We start from the raw sequence: 19,772 nt of genomic DNA, 5'->3' as shown, positions 1-19,772 counted from the left end.
AAGCTGTGCTAACCCATTTTATTCAGGAATGGGAATGCAGCTGTTATTCCAGATGCATCTGAAAAGAAAAACTGTCTCCAGGAGACCAGCAAAACTCCTCACGCCAGGCAGTGCCTTCCTTCATAACGAGACCAGGTTGAAAATTTCAACTGAGACAAGGCAAAGGTTAAGTCAGTGCTGATCTGGTGAATGTGACAGAAAGGAGAAAGACATAAGAAATCAAGAAATTAAGTGGAAATCAAGAAAGTAAAAGACGGCTGTTTTCCCGGTTCAAGTGTGCCAGATAGCGAGACTTAGGTAGCATTTAAAGAATGAGAATCAGAAATCCGGAAAAACAAGGACACGCTTATAGGATCAAATAACCAGGAGTAGATGGATGGCTGCTTGGGGGTACCCAACGCAGGAAGAAAACTGTCCTGTCACCAGTGACCGGCAAAGCAACAGTTCAATTAGAAAGAAGTGAAAACACAAGAGATTGTATTGAAAACAGTTTTCAAATACAGCCATTTCCATATAATCTGAGTCTTGGTAAGGGTCAAGAGAAAACATTACAAGAAAATGTACTTGCATTTAATGTGATACCAGGTGTGCTTTTTTTTTTTTGGCAGGGGTGGACGGGTGTTTCTTCATCGTAACTTTTTGGATATAAGTGAAATCAAATATTTATTTATAACATTTATTAATCTAGAAGTATTGTTTTGATTAAAACCCTACCCACTCTTTTTCTCCAACTATGCTCTGCATGAGGGTATTTAACACTAGAATGTACGTTATCGTTAGAGACAATTTTGAGATAGTTCTCTCTCATCCGTCTTAAACTTTTTAGACATGCTCTATGCCCTCAGAAATTCTTTCCTTAAGTCACAAGGATGCATCTTCATAATACTCAGGTGGCTGGATTTAGTACTTGATCTAGAGGTATCTATTCATATCTCCACAGCTTCTAGAACAGGGGATGCAAACTCATTGCCTCTCTTTATAATTAAAGTTGCATTGGAAGACAGCCACGCCCAATTGTTTGCATGCTGTCTGGCGGCCTTAGCATTACAAAGGTAGAGTTGAATAGTTCCAACACAGACCACATGGCTCTCAAAGCTGAAATACTAGTATCTAGTACTTTATAGAAAAAGTTTGCTTCTCCTGCCTTAGAGCACTGCTTTTTAAAGTGACCTTTAAGAGGGCAATTCCTGTGACACTCAGCTCTCACAATTAGGGGGTCATATTCACTGTAATAATTGCTTCACTCATGTTAAAAAAAAAAAAAACCAAAAAATCCAACTGGCTCCTTTTTAATAATGCTGCCATGTGACCTTCATGCAGTTATAGCAGGCTAACTGATGTGCTCCAAATAAACTGAGGAAGCACTTTGTAATAATACAAGAGTCTCTGTGAAGATGCCAAGTATTAGGTGACATCCTTTCCCCTGAGCAGTAATTTTGCGGGGGGAGGAGAAAAGAACCTGCATCTATTCATGGTACTAACAGTCTGGCCACAAGATTCCATCGTAAATAAACTAGCCCGTCTCTTCCAAAGAGCACTCACAATGATTCCATTAAGAGTGAGGAAAGCAACCAACACGGGCACCTCTGCTTTCAACAGCAGCAGGAGGTAAGGAGAGAAGCGGCAGGGATCTGGACTTGCTGTGCAAGGTTACCTCACGAAGCTGTTGTAAGGAAAAGAAGTAAATAAATGATGATACTGAGATTGTGCCGGTACACAGTGAGCACTGCACCTTTTGGTGTTCACTCTTGTTGCTGTTCCCATTAACACCGGCCTAGTTTGGTCACTCTTCCTGGACTCAGACATCTTGTTTATAAAATGAGGGAGGTGGACTAGATCGTCTTGAACCCTAGACAGTCCTACAAAATTCTAGGACTTTACTAGAAGAAAAAAGGTTCAAAGGACAGATGTTAAAGGTACGTGTACAAGGGAAGCATCTTTGAGGAAACAGCTGAAAAGGTGAGCTCACTTCACAAGTCCAGAGACCTGTCCAGCAGATGAAGCCATCCGTGCAGGCTCCTGCTTCGAACCTGGCTGTCCTGGGAGGAGGGCACCCTGGGCTGATAAAGTTGATGAGCTCCCGTCTTTGGAGGCAGCACATGGCCTGGGAGAGCGCCCACCCAGCCGCAGCCTCTGCATCACATGCGCCGCTGCAGCGGCAAGATTCATGGCTTCCGCAACAGGCCAGTGTTATCCAATATGCATGAAATCAAAGTTTTCATCATTTCCAATGGTCAACGGCCAGTGGGTGTTAAATCCCAGAATACCAGGGTTAACAAAGGCGTCATTAAAAACCTAGCATTAAATCACTGCTGTAGCCAATGGCGAGAGTGATGTCTGTAATACATTACAATGCTGATTAGAAAGAAACAAGTTCCAATTTAGAAATGAATTACCGGATTTTTTAAAAAACTGGTTGGATAGGTATCACAACAATTTTGTTATCACAGGAGAATGAGGGGGGTGACATACAAGTTATGTCATGGGTGGTAAACTATCATCTAAAATCACAGGGAACAGAAATCAGAGGTGAATAACTTCCTAAAGACATAATGAGGGGGCTTCCCTGGTGGCGCAGTGGTTGAGAGTCCGCCTGATAATGCAGGGGACACGGGTTTGTGCCCTGGTCCGGGAAGATCCCACATGCCGCGAAGCGGCTGGGCTCGTGAGCCATGGCCGCTGAGCCTGCGCGTCCGGAGCCTGTGCTCCGCAACGGGAAAGGCCACAACAGCGAGAGGCCCGCGTACCGCAAAAAAAAAAAAAAAAAGACATAATGAGGGAGAAGAGAATCCTGACACTCTGGCCATATTTTACCTCCTCTGTCTTTTTAGTTTTTATGTGTGGGCGGGGGGGGGGGTTCTGAGCTGCAAAGTCGTTATTATTATACTTTGTGCCCTAGAAACAAGTTTACTCTAGAGAAGTTTTAGAACAATCAGTCTGCTTACAGTCCCACTATCCCTGCCAGACTCTAAATAAACTCATTCTTCAGCTCATCCTTCTTGTAGCTGCCATAAAAAAATATACCTTCCAGAAAAAGATGACTCAGCTATTAAAATGGAAGGTAAACTGTGGAGAGGGCTGGATAGGGAGAGGAGGGGAAATGAGTGCTGACCCTAATGAGCTGTCTTCTAATCTACAATGAACACTGTGTTATTGCTGAACATAATCTATCAATGTGAAAACAGTCTAATGATCTAAAGATGAAAAACACAGAACGGGCACAAGTGGGCAAGGTATGACCTACCTATATGCTCCAATTTTCCTGAGTTTCCAGATGGGAAAAACAGCCTCCAGCGACTCCTATTTATTTTTTTATGGATCTATCCTGGGACAGTTCATTTACAATAAAAACACATGTCACCAAGTTCTACTCAAGCTCAGGCTGAAAGAATCCCTTTACAGGCAATGATTCTCAACCACACCCTCTCAAACACAAAGCTCAACAATGCAGAACAAGGTATGGAAAATAGTTCCAATTCAAACTATCCAATCCAAAATAGGAATACTTCTAGTTATTGACTATTCCTCCTCTGCCAACCAAACCCACTCTAAAAACAAGACTGACATCTTCCCCTGAAAACAAGTCTTGCAAGGTTCTCAAAGACCAGACTCAAACTTTTGTGTGTTATAATCAAAGGCAATATTCAAAATATTCAAATATTTAACATTATAGTACTGGCTAGTTTGTTATACATGTGAACACTAGCTGAACACAAGCCCTGCTTATAAATAGAAAGGTGTGAAGGAAAACAGCCAGGGTCATAAATGGGGTTAGGCCTAAAAGAGCATCAACACAAAACAGCAAATCACTTGAGGATATTAGTCTGGATTAAAGGCTGCCAAATAATTATGCCTCGGTCACCTAAGTACACATTATTAATTTCAGATACATCAGTCTTATCTGATATATCTACAACTTATCTGAGAGTAGAGGAGTATGTTGGCTTTGGAAACTCCTGTTTCCTCTAGCCTTCCTTTCCTAGTGCTTGTTAATACTGGCAGCACATTAGAATCACCATTCAAAATACCCATTCCAGGCCAATAATACCAGAATCTCTAGGGGTAAAGATCAGTATTTTTAAAACAACAAATATCAGTACCTAGATTTAAAATATGGGGCACCATTATATTTTTAAGAGACCCAAGTGGTTCTATAATGTAGTTTTGTGGAAAACTGCCTAGACAACTAATATAGGCTTCTTTTCAAGAATTCAAGGGGCCAAGAATGATGAAATGCAACTTCAGGGCCCCAGAATCATACATGTGTCAAACAATCTAGCATTCCGCAAAGAACAAGAACCTAACAATTGTGGGTAGGGAGCACACCAAACTTTGGAACCGGTCCAGGAACAGCAAATTCATTTCTATTGGCTCTATTTAGGTTGCAGGAAGATAAGCAATCAGCTATGGGAGCCACCAGGGAGAAGATTCCTCATGTTTGTCTCCTCAGAACAGAGCTGCCAGTTGCAATGCTGCATTTTCTAGGCAGCTGTGATGACAAGAGGCCCCTCCAAAATGTTGGCACCACTTGGGGAGGGGGAGTTCTCTGCCTCTCAGGGGAATAAGGGACAAATAAGCAAACACGTGGCCATTATGACAAAACCAGGCCTACGTACCCAGTTTATTATTAGCCTGACATTAAACACCACTTAAAAACAAAACAAAACCACCCACCCACACAAACACGCACCCAAGACAGAAAATTACATAATGGCATCTGGAATGATTGGCTCTGACAGTGCAAGGAGAACCAGCCAAATCATAGAGGTCCGGTAAAGACCAAAATGGAGACGGGGTAGCCCCGGAAAGCCTTTTTCAAATCCTCTATGGTTGGACTTCCCTGGTGGTGCAGTGGTTAAGAATCTGCCTGCCAATGCAGGGGACACGGGTTCGAGCCCTGGTCCTGGAAGATCCCACGTGCCGTGGAGCAACTAAGCCTCTGCACCACAACTACTGAGCCAGCACTCTAGAGCCTGCGAATCACAACTACTGAGCCCATGTGCCACAACTACTGAAGCCCACACGCCTAGAGCCCATGCTCCGCAGCAAGCGAAGCCACCGCAATGAGAAGCCCACGCACAGCCCCCGCTCGCTGCAACTAGAGAAAGCCCGCACGCAGCAATGAACACCCAATGCAGCCAAAAATAAAATTAAAAATTAAAAAAAAAAAGATGCATTAGAAAATGGTATTTAAAAAAAAATCCTCTATGGTTTTTGCAGGTGCTGATATACATGAAAAACGCTTTGTCCTTGTTTAGAGGAAGGCATTCAAAATAATACTCTAGATTCTGGAAGGCCATCATTCTGCTCTGCAAAATACCAAGCCACTGTTACCTGAAAAAATAACTATCTTCTTCTACCTAAGTTAGAAGAAAACTGTTTTGGCACAGGTTGCTTCTTAGGGTGGATGCTCAAAAGAAGTTCTCTCAGATGGGTCAGCAAGGAAAAACAGGCCCAGTAAGAATTCTACTAACTGCTCCGTTATGGTTTATGGCCCATAACCCAGCCAGCTGGCACCACGGAAACAGGAGAGTCGTGTTTTGTTTCCCAGAATTCATTAGCAACTGGACCAAGCCCAACGTCAGTATGGATAAGGTCTAGAATGTGGGAGCAGCTTTAGACTTCCACCGCATAAACAAAGTATACAACTGCAGCGGGTAAAAGCTCTAGAAATGAGTCTCCACTTACAAAACAAAGTCAAAACAAAAATGCTTCCTGGTAGTCAACGTTTGCCTAAGAATTAGAAGACACAATGTTTTTTAACTGAACAATTCGCAGCTCTAGTAGAAGCAACAAATGAACCCAGGAATACAATAAGGGTTTTGCGATTTCCTACTCTCCCCTTCCCTTGGGGGGAATGTGGGGTTATTTTGGTTTCCAACTTTGAAATACAGTAAGCAACTACAGAGCCTCGGTGGAGAACCCTCACTCAAATGGTCTGATCTCCCCATAGCCACAGCCTGTGCTAAGTGACAAACGAAGGAAAACAGTTTCAAAGCCAGGTTTCTGAGAAAGTGGTGACAAGAAAAAATGATTTACACAGGTGCTTCTTACTTTAGAGGAAAAGGTGATTTTGCAGTCAATGTCAAGATGATTTTTGTTTTGGGAGGAGGTGGGATAGAACTGCAATATAATTAATTCCCCTTGTTGCTGACCTGATACGTGATGGCCTATAAATCAGTTTTAACACAACAGAAGCTCACATTAAGGCAAGAGTTTGCTGAATCACAGCTGTCATGTAAACATGTATCAGAAAGCCAAAAGGCTCCATGTAAAACCCACACTGGAAACTTGATAAAAGGCAGTCCCAAGTTTCCTTTGGCCCCTATGAAGCTCATGCCATTAAACATCTCTAAATTCTACGCTGCATGCTGACTTCCAAGGTCCAAATATCTGTTAAATCCCTCCATGTTCCACTTGCTGTGAACACAACGATGGCACAAAACTTCACAAAGGCATCACAGCAGAGAGGGTCAGTCTAAAAGATCCACAAAGGGAATTCCCTGGCGGTCTAGTGGTTAGGACTCTGCACTTTCACTGCCATGGGCCCAGGTTCAATCCCTGGTTGGGGAACTAAGGTCCCACGACGAGGCAAAGAAGAAAACAAAAAAAATTCAGAGAATCTGACTTTCAGTAAGACTTTTAAGGTAAGGGCAGAGAATAGCAGCATTTCCTAAAACACTTAAGTCAGTAGCCCTCTGCCTCTTAAACACCTAATATATACAGGTAGGAAGTAAATAGGTAGCTAAATATGTATACACAACAAGTATACCCAGGGAGGCTGCTTGCTAGCACACCTCTTGGTTTGAAAGATACTATTCAATAAATTGCTTTTACTAAGGAATAAATATTGTCCCTACTCAATGGTCAATGTGTGTTAAACTCCTTGAAACATTAAAAATTACTCATGAATATCTAACTTCTTTTACGGGAGTACTTATCAGTCAGTACTGTCTTAGGTGAACAGAGTATACCTTCGATGTTTAGAGGAAAAATGATGTGATTCGGTGGCAAGTGAAAAAATGAGAAAAGAGAAATCCAAAACCAAAGTGTCTGCCATGGAACAATAAGAACAGACTAGTACAACAACATCTAACCATAATCCCATGGGGTGATTTGTTGTTTAACTAACCTTTGAGCAGGTACTACATACTAGGCATTTTCTACATCTTATTCAAGCTCATCTGTGAGGTAGCAACGTTATCAGTAGATGGGCTTGGGCGGGGGGACTGTGAAGAATAAGAGGGTGGAATATAAAAACAGTCAAGAAGAATCCTTAAAAAAGGAAAAAGTTGAGTGAAAAGAAATGGCCAGAGATGTAGGAGAGGTGACAAAGGACAAAAAAGACCCCTAGGTCTGAAATCAGGCCAATGACCAATTTAGAGGCCAGGCTTAGGACTCATTTAACTACTTGACTATTATGGCTTAGTCACTGTGCTAGACATTTTAAATGCACTGGCACATTTAATCCTCACAACAGCCCTCGGAGTGTAGTATTATCATATCAAACTCACAGAAGAAAAAAACTAAGGCCCAAGATTGCACAGCTATCAAGGCATAGAGCCGAGGTTTAATCTCAAGTGTGCTTACCTCCAAAGCCTACTTGAAGAAAATATCCACAGAATCTTCAGATCCAACAATAACTAGTCTTCGTCTCAACATTATGACAAACGGTCAAAGTTTTCCTGTTTGTAAATTAAATTCTTAAAAAATAACCAGCACTCAAAAGGCATACCCTTCAAACAACGGTTATGTTAGCATTATTACATAATGGCTGATTCCCCCTATTTTCTAAACTTTTGAAAATGATACTACAATTTTTATCACTTTAAAATATCACTCAATATGAACTGGAGCAAATCCCTGTGAAGCAGCATCACCACTGGGAGATAGAAAAATCTATAAAACTCCATTCCTGCTTCCCTTACCACTGTGTACTGTGCTGGCCACAGGAACTGTAAAGAGAAAGGGGCTGAGATATGGCATTAAAAGACACAATTTGTGCTTACTGGTAATCATGTCAAATGTCCCCTCTCCTTATCACATCAATTGCACTCTCCAAAGGAAGAAATAAAGAATGCTTGAGGGAGGTCAGAATGGCAGACTGAGAACTTATGTCCACATGACATTCTTTACAAGGTCCCACTGAAATGACAGGAAAGACAGATATGCACAAGAATAAAGCCCTAATAGCGCTGGAAAATAAGAAAGTGTGTTAACAGCATATCAGAAAGTTTGCACAAATCCTGAAAGACAGAAAATAGATCGGATCAGATGGGTGGCAAATCAGGGGCGCCTCAAGGGCCTTTATTGACACATACAAAGCACACGGTGAGTAGGCTTTGGGAACATCATCTGAGCAATTAATCAGGAACAGCATTCAGAAGAGCAGGGCCAGCCAGCCAGCCTCTTCCCCATCCATCCCTGTGATGCCCACAGAGCTGCTAGGAGCAGAGTTTTGACCCCTGGTAAAAGAAAAAGGCCCTAACCAGCAAGCACAGGCATTTCTTCCAGCACGTACTTGTTTGTGTGATCCCAAGCAGTTCACATCCCACAAAACCACCAAAACCCCGAAACAAACAGGGTTATACTCAGTCGTCTTAAACCCTATGGAACTTTCTAGCCTAAGCACCAGCAAAAACGACCCTAATAAAAATGGTGCACAATGAAAAATCTCTAGGGTTCGAGTAGCCTTGAACTCTGGGGCTCTGATTCTTTCTCTTCCATCTAGAGAAGGGACTACAGGGCTTTGTTTTCAATAGAGACCATTTTAAAAAAAATTCTTTTTAATTGAAGTATAGTTTATTTACAGTGTTGTGCCATCAATAGAGACCATTTTAATCAAAACAGTCTGATGCATAGTGTAGTCTTCTTCATTAATCCACTGTTTTAATTCTGGAAAAAGTGTCTTCATAGCTTTTGTGACCTCACTGACAGGTTGCTACCGGGCTTAACATAGCAAAAAGCATAAAGGTTCTTGAAGTCACTAATGTAGTCATGACTTACATGAAACGAAATTCCTACTATGGACTCCTCAACTTTACACTTAGATTTTTCTTATTTAAGTCTTTATACCTTGCTAAAGTTCTCCCTTTAAATGTAAGAAAGTTTATCCCTTACTGTTTTCAATACTTCAATGTATTTGGGAACATCACTTATAAACCAATACGACTTCTACTTTATATCAATGTGTTTCCCCAAATTACCGATGTCACACGAGATAATTCACTTCAAAAAACACACGTTATAATAGAACAGAGGGCAGGTGATTTTGGTAGATGGATTTTGTGGCCTGAAAGTTAAGCAGAGGCACCGTGTGTAGAGAGAGTAGGCCGAACACATCACAGACCCACCCCACCCCTGGTCCCCCCTCATAGGCCATCCCAGGGAAATGCACTAAGGCTCTCTACCAGGTGATGAAAGCCCCCCATGCCTTGACAGTTTTAGTGGGGCCTGAAATTTGCCTGCTTCCTCTATGTTCCAGGTCCACTTTCAGGCACCATATAAGGAAGGCTGCGTCTGATCATTCCCGCTCCCTTATGACTTTTTTATGACAGATGTCTTGGAGAAGCAGACACAGAAAACTGCAGAGGAACAACCATGCCAACTCCAGCCTGGTCCTTTCTTTATAAATATAGGTCAAGCTTCACAAAATGCTTGAGGACTTATGAAAGAAAAAGAACAAAGTAAAGAGCATTTAGTCATGGGGGAAAGCTGGAAGAAGTGCTTAATTTTTAAGTAAGATTCTCAGAGATAGAGAAAATATTATATTCATAGACTAAGAAGAGGATGCTATTAAAATAGAGCACTTAAAGAACAGAAAATTTAAATACGAGTGCTGACATTAAAAAGTAAAATGGGTCTGATTAATACACTAGTATGTAAATTTCATGGGGGCACAAATCATTTCTATTTTAGAACTGCCATATATTCCTGGTGCCTAACCCAGTGCTTAGTACACACCAGGCACTCTCTAAAGACTGGGTACATGAAACAAGTAAGTACATGAATAAGTGAGATGAATGAATCAGAGACAGTATGAATGTAAATGAGTCAATATACATGGCTGGCTGGCTAAGCAAGTGGGAAAACAATGAAGACATCTCCTTGAATATAGGACAAAAATGCAGAGGTGGTCTTAAAAATTTGGAAGAAAAGTTAGATATATGAAGATACAATATTATAAAAGAAAAAGAAAATGATTCAAGAAGTAACGACAAAAAAATCTCTTTAGTGTTCAGTGTTGAAAAGACAATCGAGTATGAAGCAAAAAGGACATCAAAATATTTTGATAAAATTTCAGAAAACCAACAATTAATGGTAAATTGTAAAAACTCTTCCAGAGCCAGAAAAAAATGTTACATTTAAAGAAACAGAAATTGGATTTCTCATAAACGTTGTTGAAGCAATAGAACACAGTGTCTTCAAAGTTTTCAGGAAAATAATTTTGAAGCCATAATTTTATAATGACACTAATATTCAAGAACATAAGCAAAAAAATGTAGACATTTTCAGAAATTTAGAAACTTTACCACCCAACACATGAGAAAAATCAAGGTTCTTCAACAAATGGGAGGAAAACCCACAAAAAGAATGACTTGAGATATAGTGGCAACTGTATATGAAGAAGTGTAAAAAGGAAGAAGGGATATAGACACACACAATTAATTCAACTGTTCTCTGGACATTTAATGACATGGATTTCTTTTATGGTAGGTCTAATCACACTATCATGTTTTTTGGTCCAACAGTAATACTTACACAATTATAACTGCTAGGGGATGCGGGATAGGTTTAAATATTTGGGAACATCTTGCAAGCAAAGGTTAGAAGACAGTGACACTGACAGAGGACAAACTGAATAAATGCTATAAATCTTGATAAAAGCAAAAAAAACTTTTTTAAAAGAAAAAAGTGTAAGCATTCTAATTTCCTAATCTTTCAGAGTGGGCAGTACATAGACACTATATAAAGTTAATCACAAACAGTAACTGAACATTATAAAGTTTACCATTGGTGAAACAAAAATAATGTAAGAAAACTAGGGGCTAAAGGGTAGAAATAATAGTGCAAACACTAAAAAACGAAGAGATACTGTTTAAAGCTAAAAATTTTTTAAATTAGTAGTGTTAATTTATAGGGTTATAAGGATAACCAACCAAAAAAGTGAGAAGCAGTCTCTGTTAGAAGTTAGCATCGGGTCCTCTGCCCTGTGAGGCAGGAGTAAAGTAAGCAGGTCTTTAGGTCCCTAAGAAAACAGGGAGCAGGATGGAAACCACGGTGAATTGTCAGGACTCACAAAGCTTCACCAACACTGAACGACCCAAGAATGGTAATGTGAAGAGGAAAAGGACAAATGGCTTCAGTGGGTAGTCGCTTGAGCATTTCGTCTACTGACAGGTTAAGTTACTGACTCATCTAAAAATAAAGATGTAAGAGGGATTATCTCTTATTTTTATTTTAACTTGTTTGAGTGGTAGATTCTCTAAAAGTCCCAGGCAAAATCTGAATAGAAAAGAGCCTTTTAAGGTACTGTTTATATAAAGTCACTTGTGTTTCTTAAAGCCAAAATTTCCATAAGCAAGGTTCTGGGGGCAACAAAGCCAGTGAATACCCTTAAGGACTCTTGACATCTCAGCGACCAGAGTCAAGAAAGTTCCTGAGAATGAAGTGCAGCAGGGAGAGCCTCGGCACAGGGAAATGCTTAAGACTTTGTTCACGGCTATATTCCCAGTGCCTGGCGCACAGCAGGTGCTCAACAAATATGTGTTGAAGAAACAAACAGATAAATCTATTGTTCTTAGCAGACAAATATAGAAGGAGCAGCTGGTCTCCTGTCTGGGCCCAGTCCCTCACTAAGTTACTTTGAGGGCCCACAGAAATCGGAATAGATAGCATTTCTACTTTCTCCAAACAGGGCCTTTAACTTAAGATGATTTTGAACACACTTATCCATATCTCTAAACATTCCAGAATGTTCCTCCCTTAGGATGAGTTCCCCTTATTTGGAGAAAAGCCTCACTTTCTCCCGGGCTCTCCCTGGTATACTTTGTGAAATTGATAAGGGGGCCTTCCTGAAGATCAGATCAGTATACACTGTCACCCAGTACTTGACATTCTACTCAATTGATACTGAGAAAAAAAAAAACAGAGAAAAGTGAAAGAAAGAACACACACTGCTCAGTAAAGGATTCTGGTAATTTGTAAGAGCCAAGTGCTCCATTGTGAAAAGCTTAATTGAACTTCCATATATAGTGAGGAGGGTAATACAATAATGAAAGCATCAGGGCTTTACAAAGAAAAAAAGACTCAGCTGCATGAGATTCCCACATATAGACAGCCACAAGATGTTCAAGATCTAACTGAAACTAAGCAGCGTTCCCACCTGAACCCTTTGCCACAGCCAAGTTCCTTCTTATGGTGCTGTATGGGGCCATTCTCTCAAAATGGTCACTGTGCTAAAGCTAGCAGGAGATAGGTGCAGTTATTTAACCATTCTTTCCAAAGTATTCTACGCTAAATGCCACAGATGCTTCCAATGTCTTCAGGATGGTGTATAGGCATAAATAATTCTACTACTCAACACAGCCTGTGAGGTTGAGAAAACAACCTACGGGGCTCTTTTTAGAGGTGAAGGTTGGTTAGGTGTTTATGATTTAGGTGTTTGGGGGGGAGGGGAGAGGAGGAATGTTTCTTCTGATGTCTTCTTTTCCCTTAAAAGCAGGGAAAGGTTGGAGGGGGAAACCCACTAAAGTAAATGAAGTGTAAACAAAAAATCTGTGCAGAAAAGTGGTGGCTACAACCCAGATTTTACCTCCTGGCTGAGCCACTGACATTAATACTATGTCGGGTACTGAAAGAGTACCTCTTCAGAATATTGTGGGCCACTTGGTGAGTAAGAACACTAGGACAGAAAATGGGGTTTCAGGAGGTCACGTTCTTCCTATGTTTAGCTTGGAAGTCAGACATTAGTGTGTTTTAAGATTTGACCTGACAGCAAAAGCCTTACAGCTACAGAACTCAAGCCAGAAAAGCTAGGGATGGTATGACACTGCTTCCTACTATGGCTGAGAAAAACTGAACTAGGATTAGAAAAGAATTCTTCTCGAAGAAGGAGAATACCTTAACCTCATGCTCAGTCACTAACAGAAGAGCTGAGGAAGTACGCCTGCAAACTAGAACCAGTGAAAATGAAAAAAGGAAAAGAAGTCTGATTCTAGGACTTCCTTGGCAGTCCAGTGGTTAAGACTTTGCCTTCCAATGCCGGGGGTGTGGGTTCGATCCCTGGTCCGCGAGCTAAGATCCCACATGCCTCGCAGCCAAAAAAACCTAAAAAACGTAAAACAGAAGCAATATTGTAACAAATTCAATAAAGACTTTAAAAATGGCCCGCATCAAAAAAAAAAAAGAAGTCTGATTCGTTATAAGTGTAATAGTCTGATTTATATAAAAATAATAAAGACAAACTATCTATGAAGAAGCCAGAGAGCCGCAAAGGAAGTTCATAAAGATGGCATTGCTCCTGCTAGATGATGACCATTACAACAGAGAGTAACTAAGATGCTCCAAGCCCAAGAGATCTGCCACAACATCTCTGGTAGTAAGGACACCACACAGGCATCAAGGTGGACAGCAGTGGCTTTACATGAATGTGGCCAGGAGCAGAGATTAAAACAATGTTTCAAAAATCACAGTTACAAAACTCCAATCACCTCTCAAAAAACTGACCTTGTGCAGAAATGAGGCATTTCCCAACTGTTCCTATTGCACAGTTTCATCTCTGTGCCGTCTTTCACTTTTCCAAAATGGGCCATGTCTATTGTCTCCTATTATTGTGAAATACTTCACATAATGAGAAGGGAGCAAAACCTTAAATGACACTATCTACTGGGTACGTGACAGTTTTCCAGGGATGGGGGACGGGGTGGTGGTAATTATGAGCGTACACGTGTGAGGCTTGACCCCAAGTCATATTTTTAGGTGGCCCTTTATAAATGTGAACAAAATTGTTTTTAACACTTTTCTTTGAAAATGTGATATGCAGAAAAGACATGGGCAATCAGTTAATAGGTAATATGGGTTTGCCAAACTGGAGCTCAAAAGTAATTGGGGGGCTTCCCTGGTGGCGCAGTGGTTGAGAGTCCGCCTGCCGATGCAGGGGACACGGGTTCGTGCCCCGGTCCGGGAAGATCCCACATGCGGCGGAGCAGCTGGGCCTGTGAGCCATGGCGGCTGAGCCTGCGCATCAGGAGCCTGTGCTCTGCAACAGGAGGGGCCACAACAGTGAGAGGCCCGCGTACCGCACAAAAAAAAAAGTAATTGGGAAGTCCAGCACAAGTAAAGGTCACCCCACAAAACTTGCTCCCCAGGAAGGCTCTGGCAATAACGGAAGAATGAGATTTTAATCACTGAAGCTAATTACATAGAAGACTAAATCACAAGAAGAGTTATATAAGTGTCTTAAATACAATAAAAAGTAATTAACAGGAAGTGCCATCTTGACAGCTTCCTGTAACAATCCAGGCCTAAAAGGATCAGCTAATTCCCAACCTGGGAGCCAGAGAATGAGAAACAACTCAAAGTTTGATCTTTTTATTTAAACTATTTTGATTAACAGGTAACAACTCTTGCCAACTCCATAGTGAAGTTAATCAAGAAAAAAATTTTAATCTATTAGAGGAATGATGAACCTCGTTTTCATTGATTCCCCAGAGGGCAAGAGAGGGGGAGTTGAAGACGGTTCCACCAGAGAGGCCTCCCAAAGACAATGTGACTCGACGCAGACCCATACAGCAAGAGAAAACAACAGGAGGATGAGATGGAACCCTATGGAGGATAGGGATAATTCACACACTTTGGCATGTGAAATACACTGAAAAATCTGCTTTGAAATAATCCTGAAAGAGGCCATCTCATCTGTCTCTTCCTTCTCTTTCCCCTGGAATGAGTAGTTTGAGAAAAGCTATTCGAGAATCGATCTCTTTTTTTTTTTTTTTTTTTTTTGCGGTACGCAGGCCTCTCACTGTTGTGGCCTCTCCCGTGTGGAGCACAGGCTCCGGACGTGCAGGCTCAGCGGCCATGGCTCATGGGCCCAGCCGCTCCGTGGCATGTGGGATCTTCCCGGACCAGGGCACGAACCCGTGTCCCCTGCGTGCGCAGGCGGACTCTCAACCACTGCGCCACCAGTGAAGCCCCAGACATAGTTTAGATTGGGTCGTTTAGACACAGTTTAGATAAGATCATTAATTCTGCAGCATCTCTACAAGCTGAACAAAGCCTAAGACCTCTCACGAGAGAGGCAATGAATTACTAGAGGAGCTCTCCTAGCAACCTTTCTTTAACTGGCCCACATGTTCCACGATCTCCCCAAAACCCAGAGGCTGATACCAGTTAGTGACTGAGGACCACTCTAACACACCTGTGCACTTCTATCCCAATCTGTTTCTGTCCCCAGATTTATACTGGTCATTTTTATTATGTACTTCACTAAGTTTTATATCAATAATTGAAATGCGTACCAAAAGAAAGTGTCTTTATAAAACATTGTTTTAAAAGGTTTAATAAGAGGAATGGCTTTTAAATGGTTGCAACATGTGCAAAAATCAGAGCAAGAAAACTATAACAGATGAGGGGGATGTAAATCACAAAGATCTAGGATTCCATAATTAGTGTTTTTAAGTCATCATTCCATAGAGAAAGTTATGCAACTCACAGTGGGTCCTTGCTGCCCATATATCAAAGATTTGGAGATATAAATACCTTTTTGTGTTTAAAATGGAATTAAGGGGTTTCCCTGGTGGCGCAGAGGTTGAGAGTCCGCCTGCCGATGCAGGGGATGCGGGTTCGTGCCCCGGTCCGAGAGGATCCCACATGCCGTGGAGCGGCTGGGCCCGTGAGCCATGGCCACTGAGCCTGCGCATCCAGAGCCTGTGCTCCGCAACGGGAGAGGCCACAACAGTGAGTGGCCCGCGTACCGCAATCAATCAATCAATCAATCAATCAATCAATAAATAAATAAATAAAATGGAATTAAAACATTTGGGATAAAAAAATTAAATCCCCTGCTCTAGCCAACGTTTCTGAATAATCATTAAAAGCAGACAGAAGGATTTCGGTATAATTCTAAATATAAGCTGAGTATTTTGGACATTATTATTAATACCTCAACTCTCCTACAGTATTATTTGGAATGATTTAAGTAGAGAAAATTCAAGAAAAAATGAAAACAAAATCAAGGCCATGGGAAAACAAAGAGAAGCCATGAGGAAGACTTGAACATCAGAAGCATGCTACCAGGAAGACTTTCTAGAGATGCCCTATCTTTGGCACTGACCTTCCAATAACCAAATAAAGAAGGAAAACTATCAGATACAAGGGGTTTTTTTTTTGATATTTATCAGATTAAAATAAACCTGTAGCTCAGAAGAAACAGCTGTCCCAGGTAATGAAACATCTAAGTACTCCCAGTTTTATTTCATAAAGGGACACTGTGCAATACAGTAAACAATCACTCACAGATTTATCGAACTCCTACCAACTGCTGAATACTGAGACTACAGCAGAGAATAAACAAGACAAAAATCCCTATCTTCAGGGAGCTTACTATCTGGTGAGGTTTGGTCTCAAAAATATTAGTACATCCCCACATTTCTCCCAGCTACCACCCAGCAGTTTACTCATAAAGTCTAGTTTAGTAGAAACAAATCTATGAGGAAACTCAATGCACCCAGGGTACCCTGCCAAGCCGGTCTAATCCAAGGTAAATACCTTGGTAAATAATGCAAAAGTAATACTTACGATCTAATTACAAGAACTGGGAGATAGAATGGTCAATGTTAACGCCCCATAGAACATTTCCAGAATATCTAATTTTAAGCAGTGTAAATTTATTTTGAAAATATACTTCAATGGTAACCAAATGAAAAAAAAAAAAGAAAGAATCCGCTCTAATGGGTCATTAGAAAAACACGAATAGAAGCCATCTGCCAAAAATAAAAAGATGTGCATTTTGACAGCAGTGGTGTTGTTTTAACCAGTAAGTAGATAGAAGGAGCAGTTATCGGAGAGGACTCCTTGTATGTGGCAGCGTAAATATTAATCTAGGGGAATACTAACTTTCCAGCTTTCCACAGGAGGAAAGCATGCATCAAGCTCCTAAGAATTGGTGACAAATTGGTAATAATTGTTGTTGCAAGTCATACAGATGGAAGAATGAGCAAAATATTTCCTAGTTTCCCCCATTCCAAAAATATTATCTAATTTCTCAAGAGCCTGCTTCTAAAAATAACCTGATGCCTGTGATGATATTAAGGTAATGACATCAAAAGCCTATATTCAGTTCCTCTCGGCAAAAGTGAAGTCTCCGATTGCTGCGTGAACATCAACAACATTAATACCTATAGGAGCCGCAACAGTAGCTAAAAATACATGTTTCCAAAAGTGACAACACGAATGGGGGCAGGGGGAGCGGGGCAATGGATGGGAGAAGCTCCTGTTTGGCAGGAGAGCTTCTGGAAAGTAAGTTAGCCACCAGATCCTCTTTCTTTCAGGGGCATGCTATAGCTTACAGAGAGGTGTTTCTCCCAATGGGCTTCACTGTACTTTCAACAAAACAATCCTTGTTTTGATGAGAAGCCTATCCTTTTCTTCCCCTCCACCATGCCCTTTTAAAAGAAAAGAAAAATACCAGTTTGGTAACAAACACCATTTAAGACTGTGAAATAGAGAAGGAGACAATTAGCATGCTGGTGTCTTTTACGCAGGGTAAGAATTGCTCCTGGGGACTGACTGTTTTAATATTTATTGTGGAAGCACGGCCCAGCAGGCTTCCTACTGCCCCCATCAGATAGCTCCTTGGAAGGCTGTTCCTCAACCGAGCTCCCAAAAGACTTTGGAATGTAACCAGGGTAAGGCCAGCGGAGTAGAAGAGGGAGACCCTGTCACCTACTGATTACATACATCTATACAAAGAAAAGGTCCAATTAACCTCTCTTCTCTTTCTGGCCTACAATTAAACTAATATGCAGAGAATCTTTCTAATTTTGCACAGTACCTAAGGGCCCGATTGACACTCAATAAACGGCATTATTAATAGTAATAATAAGTGCTACATAGTGCCAAGCACACAGAGCCCAATAAGTCTTAAATAATGACAATAATGAAAGTATATGATTAACTAATGAGCGATTATGCAGTACTTTGCACACAAAGTGCTACACAGGCACATAACAATTATAAGCCACTGAGTTAAGAGTAACAGAAAGCAAATCAGGACAAAAGGGAGGAGAGACTTGAATGAGGAGAGACCTCTCAGCTATGGCTGAGTTGCTACCAGGCAGAACACTCACATTCCTCCAATGGTGACAGTGGCACAGGTACGCTCTGAAAAGGCAGGCACCGTCTCTGTGGCTGGGCTGGCCGGTCTAATGTAGTCCACAGTCACGTTGACCTGAAAATAAAGAATCAAGGTAGACCACTGTAAAGTAATTACACTCCAATAAAGATGTTAAAAAAAAAAGCATCAAGGTAGTTAAGGCTGAGAATTTGCAACACAGCTCACTAGCAGCCCCCTGTGCCAGCACAACTGTAAAAGCTGACCTCACTCACAGTATGACTTTGTGGGTCTAAGATTTTAAAAAACAACTGAAAGAGAGCTGGACCACACACAGGGAGAAAATATCTGCAAAAAGCCATCTCTAATAGAGGACTGTAATCCAAAATATAGAAGAGCTCTTAAATCCCAACCATAAGAAAATGAAAAACCCAATTTTAAAGCGGGCAAAAGACCTGCATACCTTACCAAGGAAGACATACAGATGACAAGCATATGGAAAAGATGTTCCACACGTGTCACTGGGGAAATGCAAACTGAAACAACTATGAGCTACCACGACGCATCTATTAGAATAGCCAAAATCCAAAACACTGACCACAAATGCAGGTGAGGATAGGGAACAAAAGGAATTCTCGTTCAGTTACTGGGAATACAACACAGTACAGCCACTCTGAGAGATGGCTTTGGATAGAACAAACTTTTACCATACATCCCGACAGTAAAAAACTTATGTCCACACAAAAATCTGTACGTGGATGTTTTTGGCAGCTTTATATATAGGTGCCAAAACTTGGAAGCAACCAAAACGCTCTTCAGTAAGTGAATGAATAAACTGTGGTTCATGAACACAACTGCATATTTTTCAGCCCTTAAAAAGAAATGAGCTGTCGAGCCACGAAAAGACATGGGGGAATCTGAAATACATATTACTAAGAGAAAGAAGCCAGTCGAAAAGCTATATATTGTATGATTCCAACTGTGACGTTCTGGAAAAGGCAAAAATACGAAGACAGTAAAAAGATCACTGATTGCCAGGGGTTAGCAGGACGAGACAGGATGAACAGCTGTGAGGGCAGGATTCTGACAGCAGTGAAACTATTCTGTATAGAAGTATAATGATGGATACATGTCATTTACACATTTGTCAAAATCCATACAATGTAGAACACCCAGAGTGAACCCTAGTGAACTATGGACTCCGGATGATGCTGTGTCCATGTAGGCTCACCAATTATAATAAATGTACCACGCTGGAGTGGGATTGTTGATGGCAGAGGAGGAAGTACGTGGGGGGCAGGGGGGAGAGATACGGGAATTCTCTGTACTTTCTGTTCAATTTTGCTTTGAGCCTAAAAGATGCTGTGAACCTAAAGGATGACTGATATCAAGACAGAAGGAAAAATGGCTGAACCTTTAAGGCCTTACATAAATTATACTC

The 19,772-nt window shown here is 41.1% G+C and overlaps 1 protein-coding gene across 1 annotated transcript in view; it reads right to left on the bottom strand.

The window, feature by feature from the left end:
• The window catches only part of SND1 (staphylococcal nuclease and tudor domain containing 1), a 418,829-nt gene that overhangs the window by 202,643 nt on the left and 196,414 nt on the right, over window positions 1-19,772 (bottom strand). The window contains exon 12 of the mRNA XM_029233933.1: window positions 18,348-18,448. Coding sequence (XP_029089766.1) covers window positions 18,348-18,448 — 101 coding nt within the window. The remainder of the gene's footprint in view (window positions 1-18,347; window positions 18,449-19,772) is intronic.

The sequence above is a fragment of the Monodon monoceros genome, unplaced genomic scaffold (assembly GCF_005190385.1).
Source record: "Monodon monoceros isolate NGI ecotype Baffin Bay Population unplaced genomic scaffold, NGI_Narwhal_1 Super_Scaffold_2, whole genome shotgun sequence".
In the NCBI taxonomy this organism is placed as follows: Eukaryota; Metazoa; Chordata; class Mammalia; order Artiodactyla; family Monodontidae; genus Monodon; species Monodon monoceros.
This window is presented reverse-complemented; position numbering and strand designations above follow the sequence as displayed.